This window comes from Rhinatrema bivittatum, chromosome 7, assembly GCF_901001135.1.
Source record: "Rhinatrema bivittatum chromosome 7, aRhiBiv1.1, whole genome shotgun sequence".
Lineage (NCBI taxonomy): Eukaryota > Metazoa > Chordata > Amphibia > Gymnophiona > Rhinatrematidae > Rhinatrema > Rhinatrema bivittatum.
Genome location: NC_042621.1, coordinates 303,391,486 through 303,418,807, shown reverse-complemented (window position 1 = coordinate 303,418,807; position 27,322 = coordinate 303,391,486). Strand labels below are relative to the sequence as shown.

Sequence of the window (27,322 nt, the reverse complement as noted above, 5' to 3'; positions counted from 1 at the left end):
TCTGCCACTAAAAACGAATTCTGTGGTGGTAGCAAGGCGGGTGCTGGGAGGGAGGAAGGAAGACAAGGCAGGAGGCCGATGCTGGGGATGAGGACGAGAGGGGGGAGGATGCTGGGAATAGGGGCACTTCCTGTATTGCCAGGTCAGCGCGCAGAAAGCTGCGCCCTCCTGAGTTCTGAGCGGTGTTAACAGAGCTGGCACAAACTGAAACAAATGGTGGCAGCAGCTCTGCCACTAAAAACGAATTCGGTGGTGGTAGCAAGGCGGGTGCTGGGAGGGAGGAAGGAAGACAAGGCAGGAGGCCGATGCTGAGGAAGAGAGGGGAGAAGATGCTGGGAATGGGGGGGCCTCAGAGGCAGAGAGGCTGTTTGAATGGGGGGGGGGTAAGAGGAGAGAAGTTGCTGGAGAGGGGTGGGTGGGGGGAGGGGGACACCTTCCCTGCCTCTCACTTGTTAGGAAAGCTTGCATGCATCCCCACCCCTGCTATTCCATGCCAAGGAGTCAGGGGCATGGGGATCAGGTGGGGGCGGGAAGCGTCCTCTGATTTTCACCCCAGGCTCCATTTGTCTAGAGCGGGGGCCTGCCCCTGTCACTCACTATTTTTTTTTTCTTTTTGTTGTGTGCACGAGTGTCTGATCTATGCCCCAAGTCTACCGAAACGGTAAGTAGTGTTAGATCCCATGGATGCCCTGGTACTGGCCTTGCTGGCACAACGCCCTTGGCTTTCTCTGCATGAAGTGGACTGCCAACCACAGGGGCAGGGTCCCAGGGAGGGAATTCGTCGTAGCAGGGGGGGGGTGTCGGGCACTGCCCTGGGACCGGTGGCCAGCTGGTCACTGGAAGGCAAGTGAGCCCGTGGTTTGCATCATTAGGAAGGATTGCGGGAGCTTTCAGAGCAGAGCCCGAGGACCGAGGAGCTGCGCAGGAACAGGACGGGCGCAGTCATCTGACGCAGGGATTACGGGAATTATTCATTGAGACAGGACTGCCGCGCCAGGCTTTAGCTCCGAACAGCCTGCGATCGTAAGGGAGACCTGCTCACGCGTGTGCGGCGTGACGGGAGAACTGCCCCTTTTCTCTGGAAGCGGGGGGCGTGCGTTTCTTCTCCAGATCTCCTGCCAGATTTCAGCCCCCGTATCTGCCCTTCAGGGCGGGGGACTTTTCTCAGCTCAGGCTCCTGGTCCAAAGTCCCTCCCAGCTGAGAAAGATGCCAACATGCAGCCACCTCGGGGGTGGAAGGAACCTGGAACTCACCCTGGGGTCGATGGAATAAAACCCGCGCTGAAACTGAAGTCCGATGTTTTTGGTGCATGTTTTACTTAAGCCGTGATTGAAACGGGGGTTCCTGCAACATGCAGTAAGCTAACGGGATGCAAATCCAACAGGAGAACATTAAATGAGCGCGCTGAATGAGAAAAGTGCGCTAAAACGCGAGTTGACCTGAAAAATCTGCACGAATGCAGCAAAGTAAGGGGGCAAGTGCTTGAAGTTGGAAGGAGTTTGACAAAAATGGCCTTGAATGCAAGGTTGGCACCGGGCATCCCGACGTGGGCAGAATCTCACATGCGAGGCCATTTGGGCAAGGCCTGCCAAGGGAAATGAAAGGGTAAGCTCTCTAGGGCGGGCACCTATAGCTGGTGCTGTGCATCCCTACAGGCTGGTTGGCTTTTCCAGAGAGCTTGTGCACCATTCAACTGTAGGTGCCCACCCCTGAGAGCTTACCCTTTCATTTCACTTGCAATTCATTGCCAAAATGGACTTGGATAAAAGAATTTGCCCTCTGGAGTGGGCACTCACAGCTACCTGAACAGAGTGTTAGCTCCCTGGGGCGGGCACCTACAGCTACCTGAACAGAGTGTAAGCTCCCTGGGGTGGGCACTCTGAACAGAGTGTAAGCTCCCTGGGGCGGGCACTCACAGCTACCTGAGCAGAGTGTAAGCTCCCTGGGGCGGGCACCTACAGCTACCTGAACAGAGTGTAAGCTCCCTGGGGCGGGCACTCACGGCTACCTGAGCAGAGTGTAAGCTCCCTGGGGCGGGCACTCACAGCTACCTGAACAGAGTGTAAGCTCCCTGGGGCGGGCACCTACAGCTACCTGAACAGAGTGTAAGCTCCCTGGGGCGGGCACTCACAGCTACCTGAACAGAGTGTAAGCTCCCTGGGGCGGGCACTCATGGCTACCTGAGCAGAGTGTAAGCTCCCTGGGGTGGGCACCTACAGCTACCTGAACAGAGTGTAAGCTCCCTGGGGCGGGCACTCACGGCTACCTGAGCAGAGTGTAAGCTCCCTGGGGTGGGCACTCACAGCTACCTGAACAGAGTGTAAGCTCCCTGGGGCGGGCACTCACGGCTACCTGAGCAGAGTGTAAGCTCCCTGGGGTGGGCACTCACGGCTACCTGAGCAGAGTGTAAGCTCCCTGGGGTGGGCATTCACAGCTACCTGAACAGAGTGTAAGCTCGCTGGGGTGTGCACTCACAGTTACCTGAACAGAGTGTAAGCTCCCTGGGGTGGGCACTCACAGCTACCTGAACAGAGTGTAAGCTCCCTGGGGTGCGCCAGGGTCAGGATGTGCAGTGCCGGGGTCCTGATCCGCTGTAGGTGCCCGCCTCGAGAGCTTACACTGGAAATTAAACCCCTGGGTCCCAGGTGGAGTAAACTTATTCTACGGCTGTGTCCAGTCTGACAGAAGCAGCTGGACACTAGCACACAGGGCACAGCAATAATATAACAGGGCCACCAGAAATGGGAGCTGAGTGTCACTGCTGCTCTGACCCTGGGGTTACATTTCCAGCTTCACTCCTTCTGCTCTCCAACGCCCCTCCCTGCACGGCTGGGGAACAGATAAAGCCTTCTGTTACAGGGGATCTGCTTGCATCCACACTAAGCCGGGGGTTCAGCGCTAAAACCCATGCTACATACTGAATAAGGTTAGCACTGAAAAACCCCATGATAAAACGTGAGTGCAACCTTTCAGCAGGCTCAGCGCGGCTTATTGCATCGTCCCCGCCGAGAGCCCGCGCGGAGCTGGGATTAGGACTTGGGCACAGGGAGCTGGGGCGTCGGAGGCACCAGAAGCCCAGCTGGATGGCTTGCGAGGCGGTGCCGGATGCTGGCGTCTGGAAAAGCCGAGTTCCAGTCCCAGGCAGGACTTGTGGGTGCTGGGGAGGGAGGCAGGGGGCGGTCCTTGGGCGCGGATTGAGCAGGAAGGCTGGTGGTACGGGCAGGATCCCGCTGGACTGGCTCCAGGCCGTCGGGGCCAGGCTCAGCCGCACGGCACGCATTTATTTTTATTTATTTATTTTTAAGTTTTATATACCGAAGTTCTAGTAGGGACTACAAATCACTCCGGTTTACATAAAACGAAGAACTGCTCAACAGATAGCGGAGCTTTACATGGAACCGTATAACATATGGAACAGTATAACTGGTTGACAATTTAACATAATACTAAATAAAGTGATAATAGTTTAACTGGAAATAAATAAAGAAATATAATATTTTATATAAGAAGTATAACTATTTAACGTAGCAATAAATATAAATATAGGCAATGCCTAATATATATATGAAATAAAGTGAATTTTTTTTTTTTTAAGTGAATTTTTGAGCTCACAGATAATTGTCCAGTTGCAGATTCTTAAAAGTAGTACTTTATACAGTGTCCATAGTTAAGGGATGGAAGTCTGTCAGTCACAGTAAGATTAAGAGTCAGGGAAAGCTTGTTGGAAGAGAAAAGTTTTCAGTCTTTTTTTGAATTCTTGGTGACTGGGTTCTAGTCTAAGATCTGGGGGAAGCGTGTTCCACTGGTGTGGGCCTGCTGAAGATAGCGCACGTTTGCTCAATGATGATTTTATTTGCGGAGCATGCAGTGTTCCTCTGTATGCGCTTCTGATTGGTCTGGAGGAAGTGTGCGGTTGGAGTTGAGAGCTTAATGTGATGGGGGCTAGATTGTTTGTCACTTTGTGGATGATAGTGAGTACCTTATAGAGTATCCTTTGTTTAATGGGGAGCCAATGTAAGCTCCGAAGGATTGGGGTGATATGGTCTTTTTTGTTAGTGCTAGTTAGAATTCTAGCCGCTGAATTCTGAACCATCTGTAATGGCTTGATAGTGTTGGCGGGAATACCTAGTAGCAGGGAGTTGCAGTAGTCGAGCTTGGAAAGAATGATGGATTGCAGTACTAGCCTGAAGTCGGAGAAGTGAAGGAGGGGTTTAAGTTTTTTAAGGACTTGCAGTTTGTAAAAGCAGTCCTTTGTGGTATTGTTTATGAACTTTTTTAGGTTTAGATGATTATCAAGCCATGCTCCAAGGTCTCTGACGTCAGATGAGAATGAGTTGTTTGTGTTAGGTAGAGAAAGGCTGGAAGAGATTGTGCGTGGATCCTAGGAGACAATGAGCATTTCGGTTTTATTAGCATTTAATACTAAGTTAAGGCTTGAGAGTAGGTTTTTGATGGGCTGTAGGCATTCGTTCCAGTACGTGATGGTTTTTTGAAGGGATTCTGTGATCGAAAGGAGGATTTGTATGTCGTCTGCATAGAGGTAATGGGTAAGCTTAAGGTTTGAGAGTAGATGGCAGAGAGGGAGGAGGTAGATATTGAAGAGGGTGGGTGAAAGTGATGATCCTTGTGGGACTCCTTGCTCTGTCAGGATTGGGTGCGATTCTTTGTTGTTTATCCTTACTTTGTAGTATCTGTTGCTTAAGAAGGAATGGAACCATCTAAGGGCTGTGCCTTTGATCCCTATGTTGGCTAGTTGGTCTATTAGAGTAGAGTGTTTTACCGTATCAAATGCAGCGGAAAGATCCAAAAGAATGCAAAAGAATACTGAATAAGGTTAGCACCCACGGGGGTGGGGGCAGATCTACAAGCATGGGCTTGTAGATCTGCCCCCACCCCCGCCGGGTGCTGTGGGGCAAAGCCAGGCCGGGATCAGCTGAGCACTGTTGGCCTGGGTGAGGTGGCAAAACCCTGGCGGAAGCCGAGAGGGCAGAAGGGCGACTTAGCACGGATCTCACTCCGGCAGCGGGAGCTGAGCTGCGGAGGGTAAACAGCATCCCCGAGTGGGGTCTATTGGAGTCCATTAAAGCGCATCTCCTGCTGCCCCGGAGAGGTAGGGGTCAGGGGGCAAGCAGATTACACATCCTCTCTGTGCCCAGGGAGCAGGAGGCCACCTCAGCGCTCAGACTCGCTCGCCCCCTCTTAGCTACCCCGGCAGATTTTGGGTTTCGCCCTAGTTTGAGCTTAGCCTAAGTAATCTCCGGGCAGTGACCTCGGATTTAAAGACGGAGATGGCGATCAAAGCTGCTCAGCGAGGTGGGAGTCACAGCCCACTGCGATCCCACCGCCGGCCCCTGGAGGTCAGGACCCGGGGCCCGTGTGTCTGCGTCGCCCGGAGCCTGCCCTGGACCAGCCTTCAGTTCTGCCCCGGTCAGCATGGACCTGCTCCTGGGCAGGGCTTTCGCTTACCCGCTGTCCCCTGCTATTTCCTTTTACAATTTCAGGATCTGGAAGAGGAGACGCAGGGGCCCCCAGGAGCGCCGCATGACGAGCGCCACCACGCACATGTTGCGCTATCAGAGCTGCTTGCCTAAGTCACCCCTATCTCAGTGGCCAAACGCTGGCACGGTGACTCTCTTATATAATAAGAGACACCATTGGCTTCAGGCATTAACTTTTTTTTTTTTTTGGGCTTTCAGTGCATTCAGCCTCGTTTGGACTACGGTGCGAGCGCTCAAACCTGTCCTTGGATCCATTAGAATATTTCTAATGAATATTCATGAAATGTATTTGCATGCACTACCTGCCGGGTATGCAAATAGTTCTCATGGATATTCAGTAGGGAAATCCTGAAAACGGGACTGGGCCGGGGGGGGGGGGGGGGGGGGGTGCTGAGGTTGAGGATTGGTTTGAGCAGCCCTGGACTAAGGTACCATGAACCTCAATTTGCAAATACCCCTGTTTTATAACCCCCCCTCCCCTCCCCCCACCACAACTGCCCCCAGCTACTGCAGCAACAGCCTATTCGGCCAGGGCCAGAAACCGCAGCTCCCTCCAGCCACCAGGGGTCGCCGTTGCACAACGACCGACTCCCTCCTCGGCCCGGGCTGTGAGTGTGGCCTCCCCTGAGCCAGGAAGCCAGCGCAGGCCCCGGGCACGGTGGTGGCAGCTCAGTCACCGATCAACAGCATTCACCCAGCTGCCCTGCAAGATCCTTCTTACCCCCTCCGGCCCCCGCCCAGCCTGCGGCCCTGCAGCGTGCAGGAAGGGGCAGACGGGAGAGCTTCCTCTGTAACCGACGAGCGAGTTAACAAGCTCGCAGCGCCCTGGCTCCGGCACGTTTGCCACGCGCCGCCGGCTGGAGGTCTCGATGTTTTTGTAAGCCCGCTTCATTCATTTTCTGCCCCGGTGTTCATTAGCAGCTGGGGGGGGGGGGGGGGGGGTACCTACAGCTTGGCTTCCATGGCGGCGATGTGAGTCCAGGGTCTGCTCACTTTCAGGTGGGTGCAGTCCTTCGGGAGCGGGATCACAAGGTCGCGCCTCGCCTGATGGGGGCAGATCACCGTCTGCACGAGAAATAGGAGAGAAAAGAAGGAGAAATCAGCAAACGCCGAGCCCATGGAATCCCAGCCAGGCCCCTGCTCGCCCCCTCGGAGCTGCTTCGCTCTGCGTGCGGCTCGCCCCCTCCCGGGAAATCAGGACCCAGCGTGTCGGAACTTGCCTGGAGGCCTCGCCGAGCCGCAGGGCTGAGCGAGCGGCTGCAAGCGAGCGAGCCAGCGCTGCGGAAACACAAGCCGGGGACGCAGAGAGGCAGGAAAGGGATGGAGGCACTGGATCATCACCGTCCAGGGCTCTCTGCACCGCTGCTGGGCTTTCCTGAAGCTGTCCTGGTGACCCCCAGGGCCAGTTTGCATGTTCAGGATCCCCGTCATGAATACGCAGGAGATCAGTTTGCATATATACTGGGTCCCTAATGCACGCAAACTGATCTCCTGTAGATTTGTGGAGCGTCGGCTGAATACCCGTCTGGCCGTGAGGTCAACAGGACAGGTCTGGGGTAGCTCTGCCGATGAAGGAGGAACTCCTGGCCCAGAACATCAGACCAAGGGTCCATCAAGCCCAGCATCCTGTTTCCAACAGAGGCCAAACCAGGCCACAAGAACCTGGCAATTACCCAAACACTAAGAAGATCCCATGCTACTGATGCAATTAATAGCAGTGGCTATTCCCTAAGTAACCTTGATTAATACCCGTTAATGGACTTCTCCTCCAAGAAAGTTTGGGAGACCCTGCCTTAGGGTGAATAGGGGGCAAGGAAATGGCCAAAAGCTGCATCTGTGCAAACAGAGCTTTTATCATGAGGATCTTCCAGTCCGATCCATTCCGAGCTCGTGTAATGGGCTCTTGATTTGAACCCTATTAGGTCTGATGTCAAAGTTTATAGATCGGAGGCCTGAGGATGCTAAAAATCAGTGAATTTTCCACCCTCCGTCCTCCCGTTCAAGGTAAGATGTCAGCATGCGGCCGCTGGTCTGAACATAACGCTAACCTCAAACTTTCTAAATTCATGCAGTGAGGAAAAGGCATAAACCAGTCTTCAATTCTCCGTACAAAGGAGACTTGCGGAGTCCTGGGAGTAGCATCGTCGCCTTGTAAAGAGGACCAGTCCTTGCCTACGTGAGGAAAATGCATGGGGGCCACCCCCTTAACGAGCCAGCGGGTTCTCCGCGCCGCCCCTGCCCCTTCCTCGGGGCGCAAGCACCGGCAACGCCAGCAGGAGGCAGAGCACCCGGGGTGGGATGTGGTGGTGGTGGGAGTGGATGTGATTAAGGGGCATTTTAGTGCCTTGGACCTCGTCGGCTGAGCCCCCTGCCTTCGCAGGGCACCAGTTTTGTTGCATTAATGCTATTGCCCGCTGTTTTGTCGCCGCAGAGCCGGGGCTCGGTGTCCTTATCCTCCTGGGTGGGGGTGAGCCCGTGCTGTGGCAGGGCAGAGGACGCCCCCCCTCCCCTCCTAGCTGCTGCCTCGCAGGACGTGCGTGGTGGTGGCTGGGGCAGCCTGGAAGCCTGGTGAAGTGCCCAGGCGGATTGCTGGATGGCGGCTCAGTCAGGCAGCCGGCAGTGCTTGCGTGGATCGTGCTTTGGGACAGGAAGGGGGCGCAGGGATGTGCCCGACGTCCCACGTTAAAGAAGCGCAGAGCTCCTCTAACCTTCGGCACGGGATACTGTGCCAGCCCTCCCTGCAGTCTGCTGCTGATTTAAAATCTTTGCTCTTGGCACAGTTTCCTTATTGACTCCTACCGACCGCTTTTGGCTGCGTCACAAAGCTGGCTTCCTTACTGGGACCGACCACGGGACGGTTATAATTCTCTCTTTGCTGCCGCCGTCTTGGAAAACGTAATTTAACACAAACTATGAGAGAAGAAAATCATCTTCTTTTTTTAAAGAAAGTAAAAGTAGTGAAAAAGCTTCGGAGCAAGACCGGCCTCAATCGCCTCCAAGGTTGGTTGTGAGATGATGGAGCAGACAAAGGACCCTTGTCTTGCACAGCCTGACTTTCCATTCTGGGAATCCCAGCGTCTCCGGGAGGAGACGCTGAGGACGCAGGGCCCCGGCTGTCGGCTGCACCTCCTTTGGGAAGGACGTGGGGGACTCCACAGAGAAAGTGAACAGTCTCACTGGTTTGGGGCAGCGAAAGCACCGACACCGCGTAAACCAAGTGTTGGGAGATGGAGCAGGCGAGCCCCGGGGCTTTCCGGGCACGGCAGGAGCTACCGGCGCCGGCTCAGCCCATCCTGCATGAGATCCCTCTCTCTTTGCTTCGTGATCTGCACGTTTAACGGGGGAAAATCTCGTACCCTCGGCCGGTCTGCCCGTGATATTTCACTAGGAGGTCAAAACTATCATCGGTTGCCGATGATAAATCCGGTGAGAGCCCAAACGCGTCCCTCCCGGGCCTCTGCCTTGGTTTAGCTGCAAGAAGCAGGGCTTGTCCCCTTTCACCTTCTCTCCGCAGCTCTGGCACGGGGCTGCCCCCGCGACCTCCTCGTAGATCCTCCCCTCGTCCCTGGAGATGTACAGCATGGCAGCGTAGCAGTTCCCTGCCGTTTCGTCCGGGTGGAAGGCATCGAAGAAAAAGTCGTCGACGAGCTCGTCTTCCTCCCAGGCATTCTTCAAGTTGGACCCTTCAAGAAAAAAAAGAAAGAGGATCATCAGGAGGAGAGAAGCAGGTTACAGATGCCCTGCAAAGTGTGCCGAGTGATTGTCACTCACGTTTCCGGGCTTGTTCACTTCCTGCAATGGCCACTAGATGGCGTCTGATCCCCACCGGCGGTCCCTAACCTCCTCTACAATGTGCAATATTCTAAGACGCGGGCTGTGCAGGTGAACAGCCCGAGTCTTTCTTTTCTCTCCGTTACCTTCCACCTTCCAGCCTGCATTTAGCTTTTCGTGGGAGCCGGTTTACGTCCTTAAGTCCCCTGTCAGCGTGGAAAGCCCCGGGCAAACGCGGCCCGATCTCTCTCTGTTACGGAAACGGAATGAATAAGGTTTATGTTTGCTGTTCCCCTCCTGTTGGGGGGAAAAGCGAAGCAGAAGGGTGGCGGGAATATCCGATATCGCCTGTTTCTTTTCCTCTTATAGAGCAAACCGGAACCGTCCCGGCTCTGCCAACAGCGTACACAGCACTGCACAGAACGAACACAAATAGGTGCGGGGGGTGGGGGGGAGAAATGGCTTAAGGAAGTTCCTGTCCCAAAGAGCTGACTAGCTCCAGCGTGCAGGTGGGACGGGGGCCCGTGATCGGAGCCCTGACCACCACAGTTTCCCTGCCATGGTTTCTTTTTCCATGAGATTTTTCATCTGAAACAGCCCAACCCGGACCCCTACTCCAGAAGGACAGTGCAGGCACGGAGAGGTAAAGCCTGCTCCTTGTGTTCCGCAGGCCATGGCGGGGAATAGTGCGTCAGATTTCACCTGTTACACACAATATTTCTCATGACATCCTCTGGATAATGCTTGGGCGAAATTATTCACAGAATGGAAAATGCCAGTGTCACTGAGTCTCTCTCTCTCTCTTTCCCTCCCGAGCAGGAGCCGAGTTCCAGTCCCCTCTCAGTCCCTCACTGGCACTCTCCTCTCTATGCTCTATGAAGAATGTTCAATTGTGGCAACTCTCTGACAGGCTTTACATTTTAAAAACGGACTATTTACTCAATTAATCATCATTTCTTACAACAGTAAATCAAAGTGATGTACAATTAATAACAAGAGGTTAAATGATACAGAACAGTAAAATAAAACTAAAATATGAGTAATTTGAGTGGAATTGCAAAATACAGCACAGTAAAAAAAAAAAAATCACAAATCAGTATGTAAACATAAAAATACAGAAATAAAAAAAAAAAAACTAACATTATGAGAAGCTAAACATAATAAAACAATGGCTCATAAAATATTCAAAATAAAACAAGATATAAGCTCAAGATGAAAATAATATGAAGGAGTAAAGCAAGTAAAAAGTATAATTATAGCAAGCAGCCTCTATTAAGAAGAGTTTGCATTTTTTAAATTCAGTGAGGATATGCATCCAATGGCCATATCTCCCTCTCTCACACTCTTCCCCATTCTGTGCCCAGGGACGCAGTCTCTCTCCCCCACACACACACATTTCCAACACTTCCTTCCAGGTCAGAGTGGCATTTCAGCCTAGCTGGCACGATAAATATTCACCAGTTGCCGCTGCTCCCTGAGTGTCCTGAGCTGAGGGTGAATGCCCTTAGGCCTCACTGTGCTGGCTGCAGTAATTAAGAAGGTTCGCAGGGTCCCTGCTCCTCCTCTGCAAATCTCTAATTACTGCAGCCAGCACAGTGAGGCCTAGGTACGGTCACGCAGAGGTTAAAGAGAGGGGAACCTAAAGCCAGAGCTGAGAGATTGATATTTGCAGCTGAGGAGCGAGGAAAAGAGTGGGAAGGCAGGCGCCTGCAGATGGTGCAAGACAGAACCGGAAACGGTCTCGCATCTCTCCGCAGGGCGCTGGGCATGTCGGAGAGACCCGGCTCGTCCCCCTGCAAAGTGCGCAAACACCATCACGTCGTGGCATCGCCACCCTGAGAGAATCACAGACAGTGAGGAAGTGGTGACCCCCGTGGGCCATTCTCACTCTGACCAGGACAGGCGGACACTACCAGCAGTGCCAGCAGTGCCAGCAGCGAGTGACTGTTCTGTGGGACTCGTGGCATCGCCACCCTGAGAGAATCACAGACAGTGAGGAAGTGGTGACCCCCGTGGGCCATTCTCACTCTGACCAGGACAGGCGGACACTACCAGCAGTGCCAGCAGCGAGTGACTCTTCTGTGGGACTCGTGGCATCGCCACCCTGAGAGAATCACAGACAGTGAGGAAGTGGTGACCCCGTGGGCCATTCTCATTCTGACTGATGAAGAGCTGAAGGCCAGGACAGCGGACACTACCAGCAGTGCCAGCAGCGAGTGACTCTTCTGTGGGACTCGTGGCATCGCCACCCTGAGAGAATCACAGACAGTGAGGAAGTGGTGACCCCGTGGGCCATTCTCACTCTGACCAGGACATGCGGACACTACCAGCAGTGCCAGCAGCGAGTGACTGTTCTGTGGGACTCGTGGCAGAGCCATGCAGAAATACTTTCCATGGTGTCAGGCACCAGCGGCCTGACTGAGGACGTCAGATGTGCACGGAGTTCAGCTTCCTGCAATCCCCACAGAGCTGTAGATGGCATTTGTTCACTTTCTTTACCTTGCTTTTCCTTTTATTGACAGTTTTCTCTATGACCTGTTTTCTGCACAAATGATGCTTTGTTATTATTTTGTAGAAATGTAAGAAACTTCTAGGCCCGCCTTGCTATGTTGCCTGTGCTATACGATATTCCCTGCGAGCTCCAGAAGGAGGCTCTCTCTGACGTAATTCAAGTAGCAGGAAGGGCATTGTCCTCTGCACACCCTAGCTTAATAGTGAGGGGCATTCCTAGTATAATTATTATTGCTGGCATGGAATATGAAAAACAAACTCATTTGGATGGTTAAGGACAAAACCAGGATTAGAATCGAGTTACAGAGAGATATAGTGACTTGCACAGGGTCACACAGAGAGTCAGGGGCAGAGCTGGGATTAGAACTGAGGCACAGGGAGATACAGTGACTCGTCCAGAATCATGCAGTATCAGGGACAGTGCTGGGAATAGAACTGAGGCACAGGGAGATACAGTGACTCGTCCAGAATCATGCAGTATCAGGGACAGAGCTGGGATTAGAACTGAGGCACAGGGAGATACAGTGACTCGTCCAGAATCATGCAGTATCAGGGACAGTGCTGGGATTAGAACTGAGGCACAGGGAGATACAGTGACTCGTCCAGAATCATGCAGTATCAGGGACAGTGCTGGGATTAGAACTGAGGCACAGGGAGATACAGTGACTCGTCCAGAATCATGCAGTATCAGGGACAGTGCTGGGATTAGAACTGAGGCACAGGGAGATACAGTGACTCGTCCAGAATCATGCAGTATCAGGGACAGTGCTGGGAATAGAACTGAGGCACAGGGAGATACAGTGACTCGTCCAGAATCATGCAGTATCAGGGACAGTGCTGGGATTAGAACTGAGGCACAGGGAGATACAGTGACTCGTCCAGAATCATGCAGTATCAGGGACAGTGCTGGGATTAGAACTGAGGCATAGGGAGATACAGTGACTTGCCCAGAATCATGCAGTATCAGGGACAGTGCTGGGATTAGATCTGAGGCACAGGGAGACACAGTAACCTGTGTAGGTTCACACAGTATAAGGGATTGAGCTGGGATTAGAATTGAAGTTTAGGGAGACAAGTAACCATTAGGGTCACACAGTATCAGGGACAGAGCTGGGATTAGAACTGAGGCACAGGGAGATACAGTGACCTACTCAAAGAATCAGTAGCACAGGAAATATTCAAACCCCACTGAACCCTTCTCATATTGACAAAATTGAAAGGAGAACCAAGTATAATCCAACAGAGGGAAACAGGAAGGTGGGTAAGAGAACCTCAATACCAAAGCTGACAGTTCTGGTCTGCAGATGGACAGTGGGGTCAGAGAGCTCTTCAGGACATACGATGATGGATAATAAGTTAGGGTTACAGGAAACAGCAGTCAGAAGAGGCCCAGGTCACACTGAGGTAACGAGGGAGTCACGCTGAATTCGGGAGGCTCATGTCACAATGAGTTGGGAGGAGACCTGCATCACTGAGATCAGAAGAGATCTGTGTCACCCTAGGGTCAGGGGAAAATCACGCTGTGATCAGGGAAACCCTGGGTCACACTAAGGTCACAGGACACTCATCACCCTGAGTCAGGGCAGAATCGCACTGAGATCAGAGGACACCACTGTCATGTTGAATAGCGGAAACCCGGATCATGCTGAGGTCAAAGGAGGTCAGGGGAGAATCACTCTGAGAACAGAGTAGACTTGGGTCATCCTAAGGTCAGAGAGTCAAACTAAGGTCAGAGGTTATGAAGCTCATGCTGTGGTCTGAGAAGACCCATATCATGAAGTTAGAGAAGAATGTCACTGAGGTCAGATGAGACTTGGGTCATGCTAAGATTTCAGAGTCATTCTAAGGTTAGAGGATATCCAGATCATGCTGAGGTCAAAGATGAGTCTCATTGAGGTCAGAGCAGACGTGGGTCATGCTAAGCTAAGAAAGATCCATTCATGCTGAGTACAGAAGAAAGCCATGTCATGGTGAGATCTTGGGAGAGTCACCCAGAGGTCAGGGGAGAGTCACTCTGGGTACAGAGGAGACCTGGGTCATACTAAGGTCAGAGAGTCACAGTGAGGTCAGAGGAGTCCCTTGTTATGAATATGTCAGGAGAGAGTCATTCTGGGAACAGAGGAGACCTAGGTCATACTAAGGTCAGAGTCACAGTGAGGTCAGAAGAGTCCCTTGTTATGAGGAGGTCAGGAGAGAGTCATTCTGAGTCAGGAGAGAGTCATTCTGGGTACAGAGGAGTCCTGGATCATACAAAGGTCAGAGAGTCACAGTGAGATCAGAGGAGTCCCTTGTAATGATGAGGTCAGGAGAGAGTCATTCTGAGTACAGAGGAGACCTGGGTCATACTAAGGTCAGACAGTCACAGTGAGGTCAGAGGAGTCCCTTGTAATGATGAGGTCAGGAGAGAGTCATTCTGAGTACAGAGGAGACCTGGGTCATACTAAGGTCAGAGAGTCACAGTGAGGTCAGAGGAGTCCCTTGTTATGATGAGGTCAGGAGAGAGTCATTCTGGGTACAGAGGAGACCTGGGTCATACTAAGGTCAGAGAGTCACAGTGAGGTGAGAGGAGTCCCTTGTTATGATGAGGTCAGGAGATAGTCATTCTGGGTACAGAGGAGACCTGGGTCATACTAAGGTCAGAGAGTCACAGTGAGGTGAGAGGAGTCCCTTGTTATGATGAGGTCAGGAGAGAGTCATTCTGGGTACAGAGGAGACCTGGGTCATACTAAGGTCAGAGAGTCACAGTGAGGTCAGAGGAGTCCTTTGTAATGATGAGGTCAGGAGAGAATCATTCTGAGTACAGAGGAGACCTAGGTCATACTAAGGTCAGAGAGTCACAGTGAGGTCAGAGGAGTCCCTTGTTATGATGAGGTCAGGAGAGAGTCATTCTGAGTACAAAGGAGACCTGGGTCATACTAAGGTCAGAGAGTCACAGTGAGGTCAGAGGAGTCCCTTGTAATGATGAGGTCAGGAGAGAGTCATTCTGGGTATAGAGGAGACCTGGGTCATACTAAGGTCAGAGAGTCACAGTGAGGTCAGAGGAGTCCCTTGTTATGATGAGGTCAGGAGAGAGTCATTCTGAGTACAGAGGAGACCTGGGTCATACTAAGGTCAGAGAGTCACAGTGAGGTCAGAGGAGTCCCTTGTGATGATGAGGTCAGGAGAGAGTCATTCTGGGTACAGAGGAGACCTGGGTCATACTAAGGTCAGAGAGTCACAGTGAGGTCAGAGGAGTCCCTTGTTATGATGAGGTCAGGAGAGAGTCATTCTGAGTACAGAGGAGACCTGGGTCATACTAAGGTCAGAGAGTCACAGTGAGGTCAGAGGAGTCCCTTGTTATGATGAGGTCAGGAGAGAGTCATTCTGAGTACAGAGGAGACCTGGGTCATACTAAGGTCAGAGAGTCACAGTGAGGTCAGAGGAGTCCCTTGTAATGAGGTCAGGAGAGAGTCATTCTGAGTACAGAGGAGACCTGGGTCATACTAAGGTCAGAGAGTCACAGTGAGGTCAGAGGAGTCCCTTGTAATGATGAGGTCAGGAGAGAGTCATTCTGAGTACAGAGGAGACCTGGGTCATACTAAGGTCAGAGAGTCACAGTGAGGTCAGAGGAGTCCCTTGTGATGATGAGGTAAGGAGAGAGTCATTCTGGGTACAGAGGAGACCTGGGTCATACTAAGGTCAGAGAGTCACAGTGAGGTCAGAGGAGTCCCTTGTAATGATGAGGTCAGGAGAGAGTCATTCTGAGTACAGAGGAGACCTGGGTCATACTAAGGTCAGAGAGTCACAGTGAGGTCAGAGGAGTCCCTTGTGATGATGAGGTCAGGAGAGAGTCATTCTGGGTACAGAGGAGACCTGGGTCATACTAAGGTCAGAGAGTCACAGTGAGGTCAGAGGAGTCCCTTGTTATGATGAGGTCAGGAGAGAGTCATTCTGAGTACAGAGGAGACCTGGGTCATACTAAGGTCAGAGAGTCACAGTGAGGTCAGAGGAGTCCCTTGTGATGATGAGGTCAGGAGAGAGTCATTCTGGGTACAGAGGAGACCTGGGTCATACTAAGGTCAGAGAGTCACAGTGAGGTCAGAGGAGTCCCTTGTAATGAGGTCAGGAGAGAGTCATTCTGAGTACAGAGGAGACCTGGGTCATACTAAGGTCAGAGAGTCACAGTGAGGTCAGAGGAGTCCCTTGTAATGAGGTCAGGAGAGAGTCATTCTGAGTACAGAGGAGACCTGGGTCATACTAAGGTCAGAGAGTCACAGTGAGGTCAGAGGAGTCCCTTGTAATGATGAGGTCAGGAGAGAGTCATTCTGAGTACAGAGGAAACCTGGGTCATACTAAGGTCAGAGAGTCACAGTGAGGTCAGAGGAGTCCCTTGTGATGATGAGGTCAGGAGAGAGTCATTCTGGGTACAGAGGAGACCTGGGTCATACTAAGGTCAGAGAGTCACAGTGAGGTCAGAGGAGTCCCTTGTAATGATGAGGTCAGGAGAGAGTCATTCTGAGTACAGAGGAGACCTGGGTCATACTAAGGTCAGAGAGTCACAGTGAGGTCAGAGGAGTCCCTTGTAATGATGAGGTCAGGAGAGAGTCATTCTGGGTACAGAGGAGACCTGGGTCATTTATTTATTTATTTATTTATTTATTTATTTAACAACTTTTAATATACCGACGTTCGTATGGCACATCACGCCGGTTTACAAGTAACTCAATTAAAGGAGGAAATTACAATGAACAGGGGGCAGGGGATGGGAGCAGGCCAGAAAAAAGGAGGGGGGTAAGGGAGACAGGAGAAGAGAGAGAAAGATAGGTAGCGTGAAAGAGAGTAAGGAACAACCGTCAAAAATAAGAAATAGGAGGAACTTATTTACAGAAGGGACTATTTACAGCAGTTACAACTAGCAATAGATTAATTACATCGGATACAATGAGCAATTTTGTAAAATAGCAGAACGAGGGCGGGCAAAGGAAAGGCGATAAGGAGGTGCCTTAGAAGGGCTGGCAGGGTGTGAGGGATTAAGGCTGGGGGCTGTAAGAGAGGAACTAGGGTAGGAGTGACTAGGTTTGATTGGTTTCCGGATAGGCCTTTCTGAAAAGCCACGTTTTTATGCCTTTTTTGAAGGTGGCCAGGCAGGGTTCAAGGCGGAGAAAGGTGGGGAGAGTGTTCCAGAGTGAAGGGCCTGCTATGGTAAAGGCCCTTTCTCTCGTGGAGGTGAGATGAGCAATTTTGAGGGAGGGAGTATGTAGGATACCTGTGTGGGAGGATCTGGTAGGACGATTGGTTATGCGGAAGTGCGGTGAGTCCTTGAGCCAGGGGTTGGATTTGTAGAGGAGGTTGTGTAGTATAGTGAGGGTTTTTTACTGTATACGGAAAAAAGGTCAGAGAGTCACAGTGAGGTCAGAGGTCATACTAAGGTCAGAGAGTCACAGTGAGGTCAGAGGAGTCCCTTGTATTGAGGTCAGGAGAGAGTCATTCTGGGTACAGAGGAGACCTGGGTCATACTAAGGTCAGAGAGTCACAGTGAGGTCAGAGGAGTCCCTTGTAATGATGAGGTCAGGAGAGAGTCATTCTGAGTACAGAGGAGACCTGGGTCATACTAAGGTCAGAGAGTCACAGTGAGGTCAGAGGAGTCCCTTGTAATGATGAGGTCAGGAGAGAATCATTCTGGGTACAGAGGAGACCTGGGTCATACTAAGGTCAGAGAGTCACAGTGAGGTCAGAGGAGTCCCTTGTGATGATGAGGTCAGGAGAGAGTCATTCTGGGTACAGAGGAGACCTGGGTCATACTAAGGTCAGAGAGTCACAGTGAGGTGAGAGGAGTCCCTTGTAATGATAAGGTCAGGAGAGAGTCATTCTGAGTACAGAGGAGACCTGGGTCATACTAAGGTCAGAGAGTCACAGTGAGGTGAGAGGAGTCCCTTGTTATGATGAGGTCAGGAGAGAGTCATTCTGGGTACAGAGGAGACCTGGGTCATACTAAGGTCAGAGAGTCACAGTGAGGTGAGAGGAGTCCCTTGTAATGATGAGGTCAGGAGAGAGTCATTCTGGGTACAGAGGAGACCTGGGTCATACTAAGGTCAGAGAGTCACAGTGAGGTGAGAGGAGTCCCTTGTAATGATGAGGTCAGGAGAGAGTCATTCTGGGTACAGAGGAGACCTAGGTCATACTAAGGTCAGAGAGTCACAGTGAGGTGAGAGGAGTCCCTTGTAATGATGAGGTCAGGAGAGAGTCATTCTGAGTACAGAGGAGACCTGGGTCATACTAAGGTCAGAGAGTCACAGTGAGGTGAGAGGAGGCCCTTGTAATGATGAGGTCAGGAGAGAGTCATTCTGGGTACAGAGGAGACCTGGGTCATACTAAGGTCAGAGAGTCACAGTGAGGTGAGAGGAGTCCCTTGTAATGATGAGGTCAGGAGAGAGTCATTCTGAGTACAGAGGAGACCTGGGTCATACTAAGGTCAGAGAGTCACAGTGAGGTGAGAGGAGTCCCTTGTAATGATGAGGTCAGGAGAGAGTCATTCTGAGTACAGAGGAGACCTGGGTCATACTAAGGTCAGAGAGTCACAGTGAGGTGAGAGGAGTCCCTTGTAATGATGAGGTCAGGAGAGAGTCATTCTGAGTACAGAGGAGACCTGGGTCATACTAAGGTCAGAGAGTCACAGTGAGGTGAGAGGAGTCCCTTGTAATGATGAGGTCAGGAGAGAGTCATTCTGGGTACAGAGGAGACCTAGGTCATACTAAGGTCAGAGAGTCACAGTGAGGTGAGAGGAGTCCCTTGTAATGATGAGGTCAGGAGAGAGTCATTCTGGGTACAGAGGAGACCTAGGTCATACTAAGGTCAGAGAGTTACAGTGAGGTCAGAGGAGTCATAGAAACATAGAAACATAGAAATGACGGCAGAAGAAGACCAAACGGCCCATCCAATCTGCCCAGCAAGCTTCACACATTTTTTCTCTCATACTTATCTGTTTCTTTTAGCTCTTGGTTCTATTTCCCTTCCTCCCCCACCATTAATGTAGAGAGCAGTGATGGAGCTGCATCCAAGTGAAATATCAAGCTTGATTAGTTAGGGGGTAGTAGGGGTACTAAAGTAACCGCCGCAATAAGCAAGCTACACCCATGCTTATTTGTTTTAACCCAGACTATGTTATACAGCCCTTATTGGTTGTTTTTCTTCTCCCCTGCCGTTGAAGCAGAGAGCTATGCTGGATATGCATCTAAAGTGAAGTATCAGGCACATTTGGTTTGGGGTAGTAACCGCCGTAACAAGCCAGCTACTCCCCGCTTTGTGAGTGTGAATCCTTTTTTCTTCTCCCCTGCCGTTGAAGCTATGCTGGGTATGCGTGAAGTATCAGTTTTTCTTCTCCCCTGCCGTTGGAGCAGAGAGCTATGCTGGATGTGCATCGAAAGTGAAGTATCAGGCACATTTGGTTTGGGGTAGTAACCGCCGTAACAAGCCAGCTACTCCCAGCTTTGTGAGTGCAAATCCTTTTTTCCACATTTCCTCTTGCTGTTGAAGCTTAGAGTGATGTTGGAGTCACAGTAACCATGTGTATGTTTATTGAATAAGGGTATTGTGTCCAGGCAGTAGCCATCATTCTGGAGAGTCACCCACTCTTCATTGGCGGCCTCTTGACTTTATGGATCCACAGTGTTTATCCCACGCACCTTTGAAGTCCTTCACAGTTCTGGTCTTCACCACTTCCTCCGGAAGGGCATTCCAGGCATCCACCACCCTCTCCGTGAAGAAATACTTCCTGACATTGGTTCTGAATCTTCCTCCCTGGAGCTTCAAATCGTGACCCCTGGTTCTGCTGATTTTTTTCTTATGGTAAAGGTTTGTCGTTGCCTTTGGATCATTAAAACCTTTCAAGTATCTGAAAGTCTGTATCATATCTCCTCTGCTCCTCCTTTCCTCCAGGGTGTACATATTTAGATTCTTCAATCTCTCCTCGTACGTCATCCGATGAAGATCCTCCACCTTCCTGGTCGCCCTTCTCTGTACCGCTTCCATCTTGTCTTTGTCTTTTTGTAGATACGGTCTCCAGAACTGAACACAGTACTCCAGGTGAGGCCTCACCAAGGACCTGTACAAGGGAATAATCACTTCCCTTTTCTTACTTGATATTCCTCTCTCTATGCAGCCCAGCATTCTTCTGGCTTTTGCTATCGCCTTGTCGCATTGTTTCGCAGACTTCATATCATTAGACACTATCACCCCAAGGTCCCTCTCCTGCTCCGTGCACATCAGCCTTTCCCCCCCCATTGAATACAGTTCATTCGGATTTCCACTCCCCATATGCATGACTTTGCACTTCTTGGCATTGAATCTCAGCTGCCATATCTTCGACCACTCTTCCAGTTTCCTTAGATCCCGTCTCATTCTCTCCACTCCTTCCGGCGTGTCCACTCTGTTGCAGATCTTAGTGTCATCCGCAAAAAGACAAACCTTACCTTCTATCCCGTCCGCAATGTCGCTCACAAAGATATTGAACAGGACCGGTCCCAATACCGATCCTTGCGGTACACCACTTAAAACCGCTCTCTCTTCAGAGAAGGTTCCATTTACCATCACACATTGTCTTCTGTCCGTCAACCAATTTGCAATCCAGGTCACCACCTCGGCACTCACTCCCAAGCTTCTCGTTTTATTGACCAGTCTCCTGTGCGGAACCGTATCAAAAGCTTTGCTGAAATCCAAGTATATGATATCGAGTGCTCTTCCTCGATCCAATTCCTTGGTTACCCAGTCAAAAAAGTCAATCAGATTTGTTTGACAGGATCTTCCCCTGGTGAATCCATGTTGCCTCTGGTCCATCAATTCTCCAGACTGTAGATAGTTCACTATTCTCTCTTTCAGCAGTGACTCCATTACTTTTCCCACCACCGAAGTGAGGCTAACCGGCCTGTAGTTGCCAGCCTCCTCCCTGTTCCCACTCTTGTGAAGCGGGACCACCACCGCTCTTCTCCAGTCTCTCGGCACCACTCCCGTTTCTAGGGATCTATTGAACAGGTCACACAGCGGACCCGCCAGAACATCTCTGAGCTCCCTCAATATCCTTGGATGAATCCCATCAGGCCCCATGGCTTTGTCCACTTTAAGGTTCTTTAGCTCTTCCCACACATTTTCTACTGTAAAAGGATTTTCATCTATTCCATTTCCTTCCAGTTTCTTGTTGTGTAGAGATGGTCCTTCTCCAGGGTCTTCTTTAGTGAACACAGAGCTGAAGTATTCATTTAATATTTCTGCCATTTCTTCGTCTCTCTCCACACATTGATCATTATCACCTTTCAATTTCACTATACCACTTTGGACCTTTCTCTTTTCGCTGATGTATCTGAAAAATGTTTTGTCACCATTTTTTATCTCCTTGGCAATCCTCTCTTCCGCTTGACTTTTTGCCAACTTGATTAATTTCTTTGTCTCCCTCAGTTGAATCAAATATTCTTCTTTGTGTTCCTCCCTTTGGGATCTTTTATATTTCTTGAATGCTGTTCTTTTAGCTTTAATTTTGTCAGCCACCTCCTTTGAGAACCAGATAGGTTTCAGTTTCCTTTTGCTTTTCTTTACATTTCTAACATATAGAGCAGTTGCCTTGGTGATTGCTCGTTTTAGATTGGTCCACTGCTGCTCCACATCTCTCTCGTTCTCCCATCCTTTTAGTTCTTCCTCCAGGTACTTACCCATTTCCTCAAAGTCCGTGTTTTTGAACTGTAAAACTCGGGTCTTTGTGGTTCTTTTCCCTATTCTTTTAGTGATATTAAACCATACCGTTTGATGATCACTGGTGCTGAGGTGGGTGCCCACCTGGACATCGGAGACATTATCTCCATTAGTGAGCACTAAGTCGAGTATAGTTCCTTCTCTCGTGGGTTCCAACACCATTTGTTTGAACAAAGATACTTGCATGGCATCCACTATTGCTCTACTATTTTTAGTTTCTGCAGATGGGATTTTCCAGTCTACATCTGGCATATTAAAGTCACCCACGATCACCACTTCTCCCTTCTTACCTATCTTATGGATGTCTTCAACCAGATATCTGTCCAGCTCTTCCTTTTGGTTTGGAGGCCTGTAAACCACTCCAATATAAATGGATGCTCCGTCATCTTTTTTTAGGTCGACCCATATTGCTTCTTCCTTGCCCCAACTTCCTTGCAGCTCAGATGCTTGGATGTTGTTTCTGATATAAAGAGCCACACCTCCCCCTTGTAATGATGAGGTCAGGAGAGACCTCCCCCTTGTAATGATGAGGTCAGGAGAGAGTCATTCTGAGTACAGAGGAGACCTGGGTCATACTAAGGTCAGAGAGTCACAGTGAGGTGAGAGGAGTCCCTTGTAATGATGAGGTCAGGAGAGAGTCATTCTGAGTACAGAGGAGACCTAGGTCATACTAAGGTCAGAGAGTTACAGTGAGGTCAGAGGAGTCCCTTGTAATGATGAGGTCAGGAGAGAGTCATTCTGGGTACAGAGGAGACCTGGGTCATACTAAGGTCAGAGAGTCACAGTGAGGTCAGGGGAGTCCCTTGTAATGAGGTCAGGAGAGAGTGTTCGGGGACAATGAATGCATGCCCCAAAGAGCTTACAATCGAAGGGGATCTTTCACCGGGCCGTGGAATTTCCTCTACAGGGACTTGAGTTGAAAGTGGTCGTCCGGCACCATTTTCCTCAGACCCCGGAGCTTAGGGGGTGCTCTGGACCCCAACAGCTTACCAGGGATTGCAAAGTGCGGATGTATGGCCTGAGGAGGGGGGGTAATTCTGAGGCATGGGGCGGGCAGTTTTTTTTTTTCAAAGGGGCAGGGTTGGAAAAGAGGAGGAGCCTTCATAGAGTGATTAGAAATTTGTTTTTACAGTTTCTGGTACGTTGGGGCCGTCTTTAGAGGTGGCCCGGGGGAGGGGGGGTTCACCAGACTCTGCTTAATTCTTCGGGTGGGGGCTTTGTTTGGGCTGCTCAGGACGTAACTGGGATGCGCGTTAGCGTTCGGGTCCTCCCAGGGAACGTTAGCTACAGCTGCTGAGTTTGTGGCTTAACCCAGGAAGATTACTCAGGCAAGCCGCATCGTTTTATTAGCATCAAACTGGCTAGCAGTGAGGGCTGCATTGCAATGCATTTACATCTCCTCCTCCTCCTCCTCCTCCTCAGGAGAGGAGCTCACCTCTCATGCACGGGATGTGGAGAGCAGGGGGCAGCAGCCAGGTCTCCAGCACTGACTTACCGGGAATTGCCAGAGCTCAGCTTTTGATATTTTAGCTGCCAAAGCCTTCAGTTTAATTTCTCTGCATTAAAACTGCCATTGAATAGGACTTTGTTTTGTTTTTGTTTTTTTTTTACTGCAGTTTATATAATTATTTTCTGCAGAACTGCTTTTAGTTAACCAAGAGCTCACCGACCATCGCATTAATTCCACAGCGGCGAGGACCGTGTAACACAGCCAACGTAGCCCGGGGCAAATTAAACATCTCAAACAAGCAATTCTTTGCCAATTTACATGTCAGTTATCACAAAGTTAATTAAAGAACAGCTCAGCAGCTACCGCACCGCTAAAAAGACGTTGTCAAGAGAGGCGGCTAAACTATTCCCAGCAGGGGAGCACTACAGGTAGCGCTACGTACACAGCAGGGGAAGAGGAACGTTTTCTGTCAACATGGTGGTGCTTTGCTTCAAGGTCTCCACCCTCGCCTAATCCTGCGACACAGAAACGCGCGGGACCGGGGCCACAAACCGCCGGCACCGGCAGCTTAAGGAGGTCCTGCCGGCGCGTTGACCCGGGCTGCCTTCGTCAGGAGCACACGAGCCAGGGCAGCCCCCCTGGCTGCTAACCTTGGCAGACGGGGTCACCGAGAGCCACGCATTACACGAATGCCACTTTGTACGTCGGAGACGGCGCCAGCAAAAGCGCTGTGGACGAAAAGCGGCGCGGCACCGTGGCACGTCACCAGCTTCCTATCCCTTCCACCTGCGGCCACGAGCTGAGGAGGCTCCCGACAAGCCGCTACAATAAGGGGGGAGTGGATGAATGCCCTGCTTCCCGACTCCATCCAGGGCCACAGCGACGTTAAAGCTCCTGCGGACGCTTTTCTTTTTTTGTAAACAGACACAGTCCCAGGAAGAATCTGAAAGGAGCCAAAAGCACCACAGAAAAGACGAGAAGGCCTGGGCTTTTGAACGCAATGGGCGGTGGAGTCGCTTACTGTTAACCGTTTCTGGATGATAGGAAAAGCGCCGTTCCCCACGGAGCAGGTTCTCAGCTGCCGGCGGTCCAGGGCCGGACGGCCAGGTCACAGCCCTCGAGTTATGGCCATGAAGGGGGGGCACGTGCCGGCCGGCTTGCTGGAGCACTGGGAAGGACCCAGGGAAGAGATGCGGAAAGCTCCTCCCAGCAGGCGCCGCTGATACCCGAGACATCCCAAGGGGGATCCGCAAGGGGCGAAGGTCACCACTGCAGGCCATGCCAGGGTCCGGCAGGAAATGATGACAACACTGTGGCTCAGGGTGCAAAGCGACACTTCGAGGTAATGTCGGAGGACACGGCACTTCTCCTTCAGACTTTCTCCCACATTACGGCGCAGTTAATGAGGGAGATAAAGAATGTGACCTGTATTTGGGGTCCTAGCAGGGAAATGCATTCATTTTAAAACGAACTGCAATCCGAATCGAATCTGGCATTTTTCAATTCGTTTCATTTTGCACCAAAATTATTACGCAATCCTCCCCAAAATCCCCCAAATTTCTGGGATCATTTCTTTTAGAAAATAAGACGTGCAATTTTCTGAAATGAATAAAAGTGAAAAGCAAAAAAAATCCCATGAAACAAAAATACAAAATGATCTGAAAATGAAAAAAAAGAACCAAAACAAACAGATTTCCCTGCTCATCCCTAGGCGCGAGTAATACGTGACCGGGGGATGTGAGGGTAAATGCTTCGCACCCGCAGGTGATGACCCCCCCCCTGGGAGGGTGACAGAGGTGAATGCCTGCACTCCTATCCGCTGTGGTGAAGTCCTGCCTGGCTCACAGGGTGAAGCGTAAGAGGCAGAAAGGGATATGGTGGAGGGTGATGACGTAGCAGGGCCCGCACCGCCGTCACTGTTTTAACCGTCAGCTGGAAGGAAATCCCTTTCCGGGGCCCCAGCACTTCTGGAGCTGGCCCTTGGCTTTTCTTTCTTAATCAATCACACGGGAAGACCCTTTCTGTTCTCTGCGATTGTTTTCTGCCTCCTACCTTCCGTGCACTTAAGTGATAGGTGGACACGGTCAGGTCTTCCCTCAGCTGCCAGGAACTGATTATTATATTATCACGCGCACATCCCATTTTCCTCCTGCTCAGTCGGAAGCAGGGGTTTTCCCCTCTCCAGTCTCCCCCGCCACTGCGGGGATGGCCCTGGGCCGATGGCCGTACGCCAAGGTTCCTTCGGGAATCTGTTTTCACGGGCCCCTGAATTTAGCCTCTGGGTGTTGCTCTGGTGCAGTGATTGGACCCTCCCCTTAGCCCTCAGGGCTGCTGCCAGGAATCAGACCCAGGCCCCTTCACATGGCAGCGTGCAGCTTTGCCGTTCAGCCACTGCTCAACTCTTGGATTGGTATTTTTAATACATTTCCACATCTCTAGGCAGGAGAAAATACGATTAAATAATTTGCATTTCTGGATCGCCTTTCCGACATTATATCTGGTCCCAGCCCAAAAGAGTTTAAGGTGTAATCTGGTAGCTGAGGGATTGAGCGAGAGAGTAACTTGCCCGACGGCGCAGTGAGTGCACGCAGTGAGTGCACGCAGTGAGTGCACGCAGTGAGTGCACGCAGTGTTTGAGCCCTGGTTCCATTGCTTCCCATTAAGCCACTTTTCCCACAGAGATCAAGCAGTCTGTAGTGACAGCACAAACAGGGGCAAATGGGTAGGCCAAGAGGTCCTAATCTGATGACCTCTACGGCTGTAGCCTGAGGTACCTTCTCCTCCTCACCCCCTTGGCATGAAGCCCTTCCGGTGACTTCCGTTGATACCAGAAGCCTGCTGACTGCCCTTGCATCTGCACGCGCACCTCTCCCGCTCTGATACGTAAGCAGAGGCCTGGCCTTCAGGTGCCCTCGGAACTGGGTCCTGAAGGTCGTACTCTGAATGCCAACGGCCCAAGGGATGAGGATTGGGCAGTAACAGCTGCTAGTCCGCCGGAGAGCCTGGAAGACGGGAGAGATCTGCACCGAGCTGCAAAATCAAAGCCAACGCAAGGAGAAAAAAATAAAGTATAATTTTACCTTCTACGCTTCCAGACGTGACTCCCGGCCCTGAAACCGGTGCGGGATCCGATACAGACTGAAGCTCCTACAAGAGAAAACCACAAGCAGAGAAGATGGCGGTGAAAGGGAATGACCCAAATTAATACGTTAGAAGTAGCCCCCGCATAATCTCTCCTTACTCCTCGCCATTCATCTTGAGGCCTCGTCATTCCCTTCCGCAGCCTTCGGGCACCCCCGGAAAGATTTCTATCATAACCTCCAACTTCCAGCTTTCCATCTGAAAGCCAGCAGGTACCAGAGAAAGAGCTGCAGCCTCTGCTTCTTGGCGCCTCTTGGGTATAATTACATTGCTCAAATTCTGCAGCTAACCAGGGTATGAAATGTTCAGAAATATATCTTTCCCAACAGCTACACAGACCTCTCCCTCCCCCCCCCCCCCTGGTGAGCTCTCCAGAGCCCCCCCCCCCCTCCAGCTCACTTACTGTGGGTCCCCTGATCTATCTCAGCCAACCCCAGCCCTTTCACTTGTGCTGCCAGACCCGTCCAGCCTCTTTAGTGCTGCCAGACCCGTCCAGCCTCTTTACTGCTGCCGGACCCGTCCAGCCTCTTTACTGATGCCGGACCCGTCCAGCCTCTTTACTGCTGCTGGACCCGTCCAGCCTCTTTACTGATGCCGGACCCGTCCAGCCTCTTTACTGCTGCCAGACCCGTCCAGCCTCTTTACTGATGCCAGACCCGTCCAGCCTCTTTAGTGCTGCCAGACCCGTCCAGCCTCTTTACTGATGCCAGACCCGTCCAGCCTCTTTACTGCTGCCAGAGCCGTCCAGCCTCTTTACTGCTGCCGGTCCCGTCCAGCCTCTTTACTGCTGCCAGACCCGTCCAGCCTCTTTTCTGCTGGCCCTTGGGCTAATCCAGCTCATTTCCTGCTGGTCTGCAAACTAACAGGCCGATACCGTACAGGCACCATTTTACCCACAGTAAGGAATTAGGCCGTCAAAAACGCACGTCCTACCCCCCTCCCCCCCCCCCCACCCCGAAACTAATAGCGCTCATCATATGCAAACGCATGTTGATTAGGATATCAGTTATGCACCCGGGATACTGAAGAAAACCACGTACTGCCAATCCGCACGTTTTACGCTCCGAGTAATCGTCCCTAGCGCCTCCTTTCAGCGCGACCCCTCGTTTAAATACTGGATATCGCGCGCCCAGGAGAGGTGGCCGGGTGTGCGTCAGGAGAGCGCCTGTTTTCTCAGAGTCGGCGCGTAACAGTGGAGTGGGGAAGGAGCCGAGTGGTTAGAGCAGGGGGAGG

At 51.4% G+C, this 27,322-nt stretch overlaps 1 protein-coding gene across 3 annotated transcripts in view; it reads right to left on the bottom strand.

Annotated features, from left to right (window-relative positions):
• Positions 1 to 26,105, bottom strand: part of LOC115096026 — a 124,349-nt gene extending 98,244 nt beyond the window's left edge. For all 3 annotated transcript variants that reach the window (XM_029610494.1, XM_029610495.1, XM_029610496.1), the window contains exons 1-3: positions 26,029 to 26,105; positions 9,001 to 9,182; positions 6,449 to 6,564 (exon numbers count right to left, since the gene is read on the bottom strand). In XM_029610494.1, coding sequence (XP_029466354.1) covers positions 6,449 to 6,564; positions 9,001 to 9,081 — 197 coding nt within the window. In that variant the 5' untranslated portion in view covers positions 9,082 to 9,182; positions 26,029 to 26,105. The remainder of the gene's footprint in view (positions 1 to 6,448; positions 6,565 to 9,000; positions 9,183 to 26,028) is intronic.
• Between the last annotated feature and the right edge of the window lie 1,217 nt (positions 26,106 to 27,322).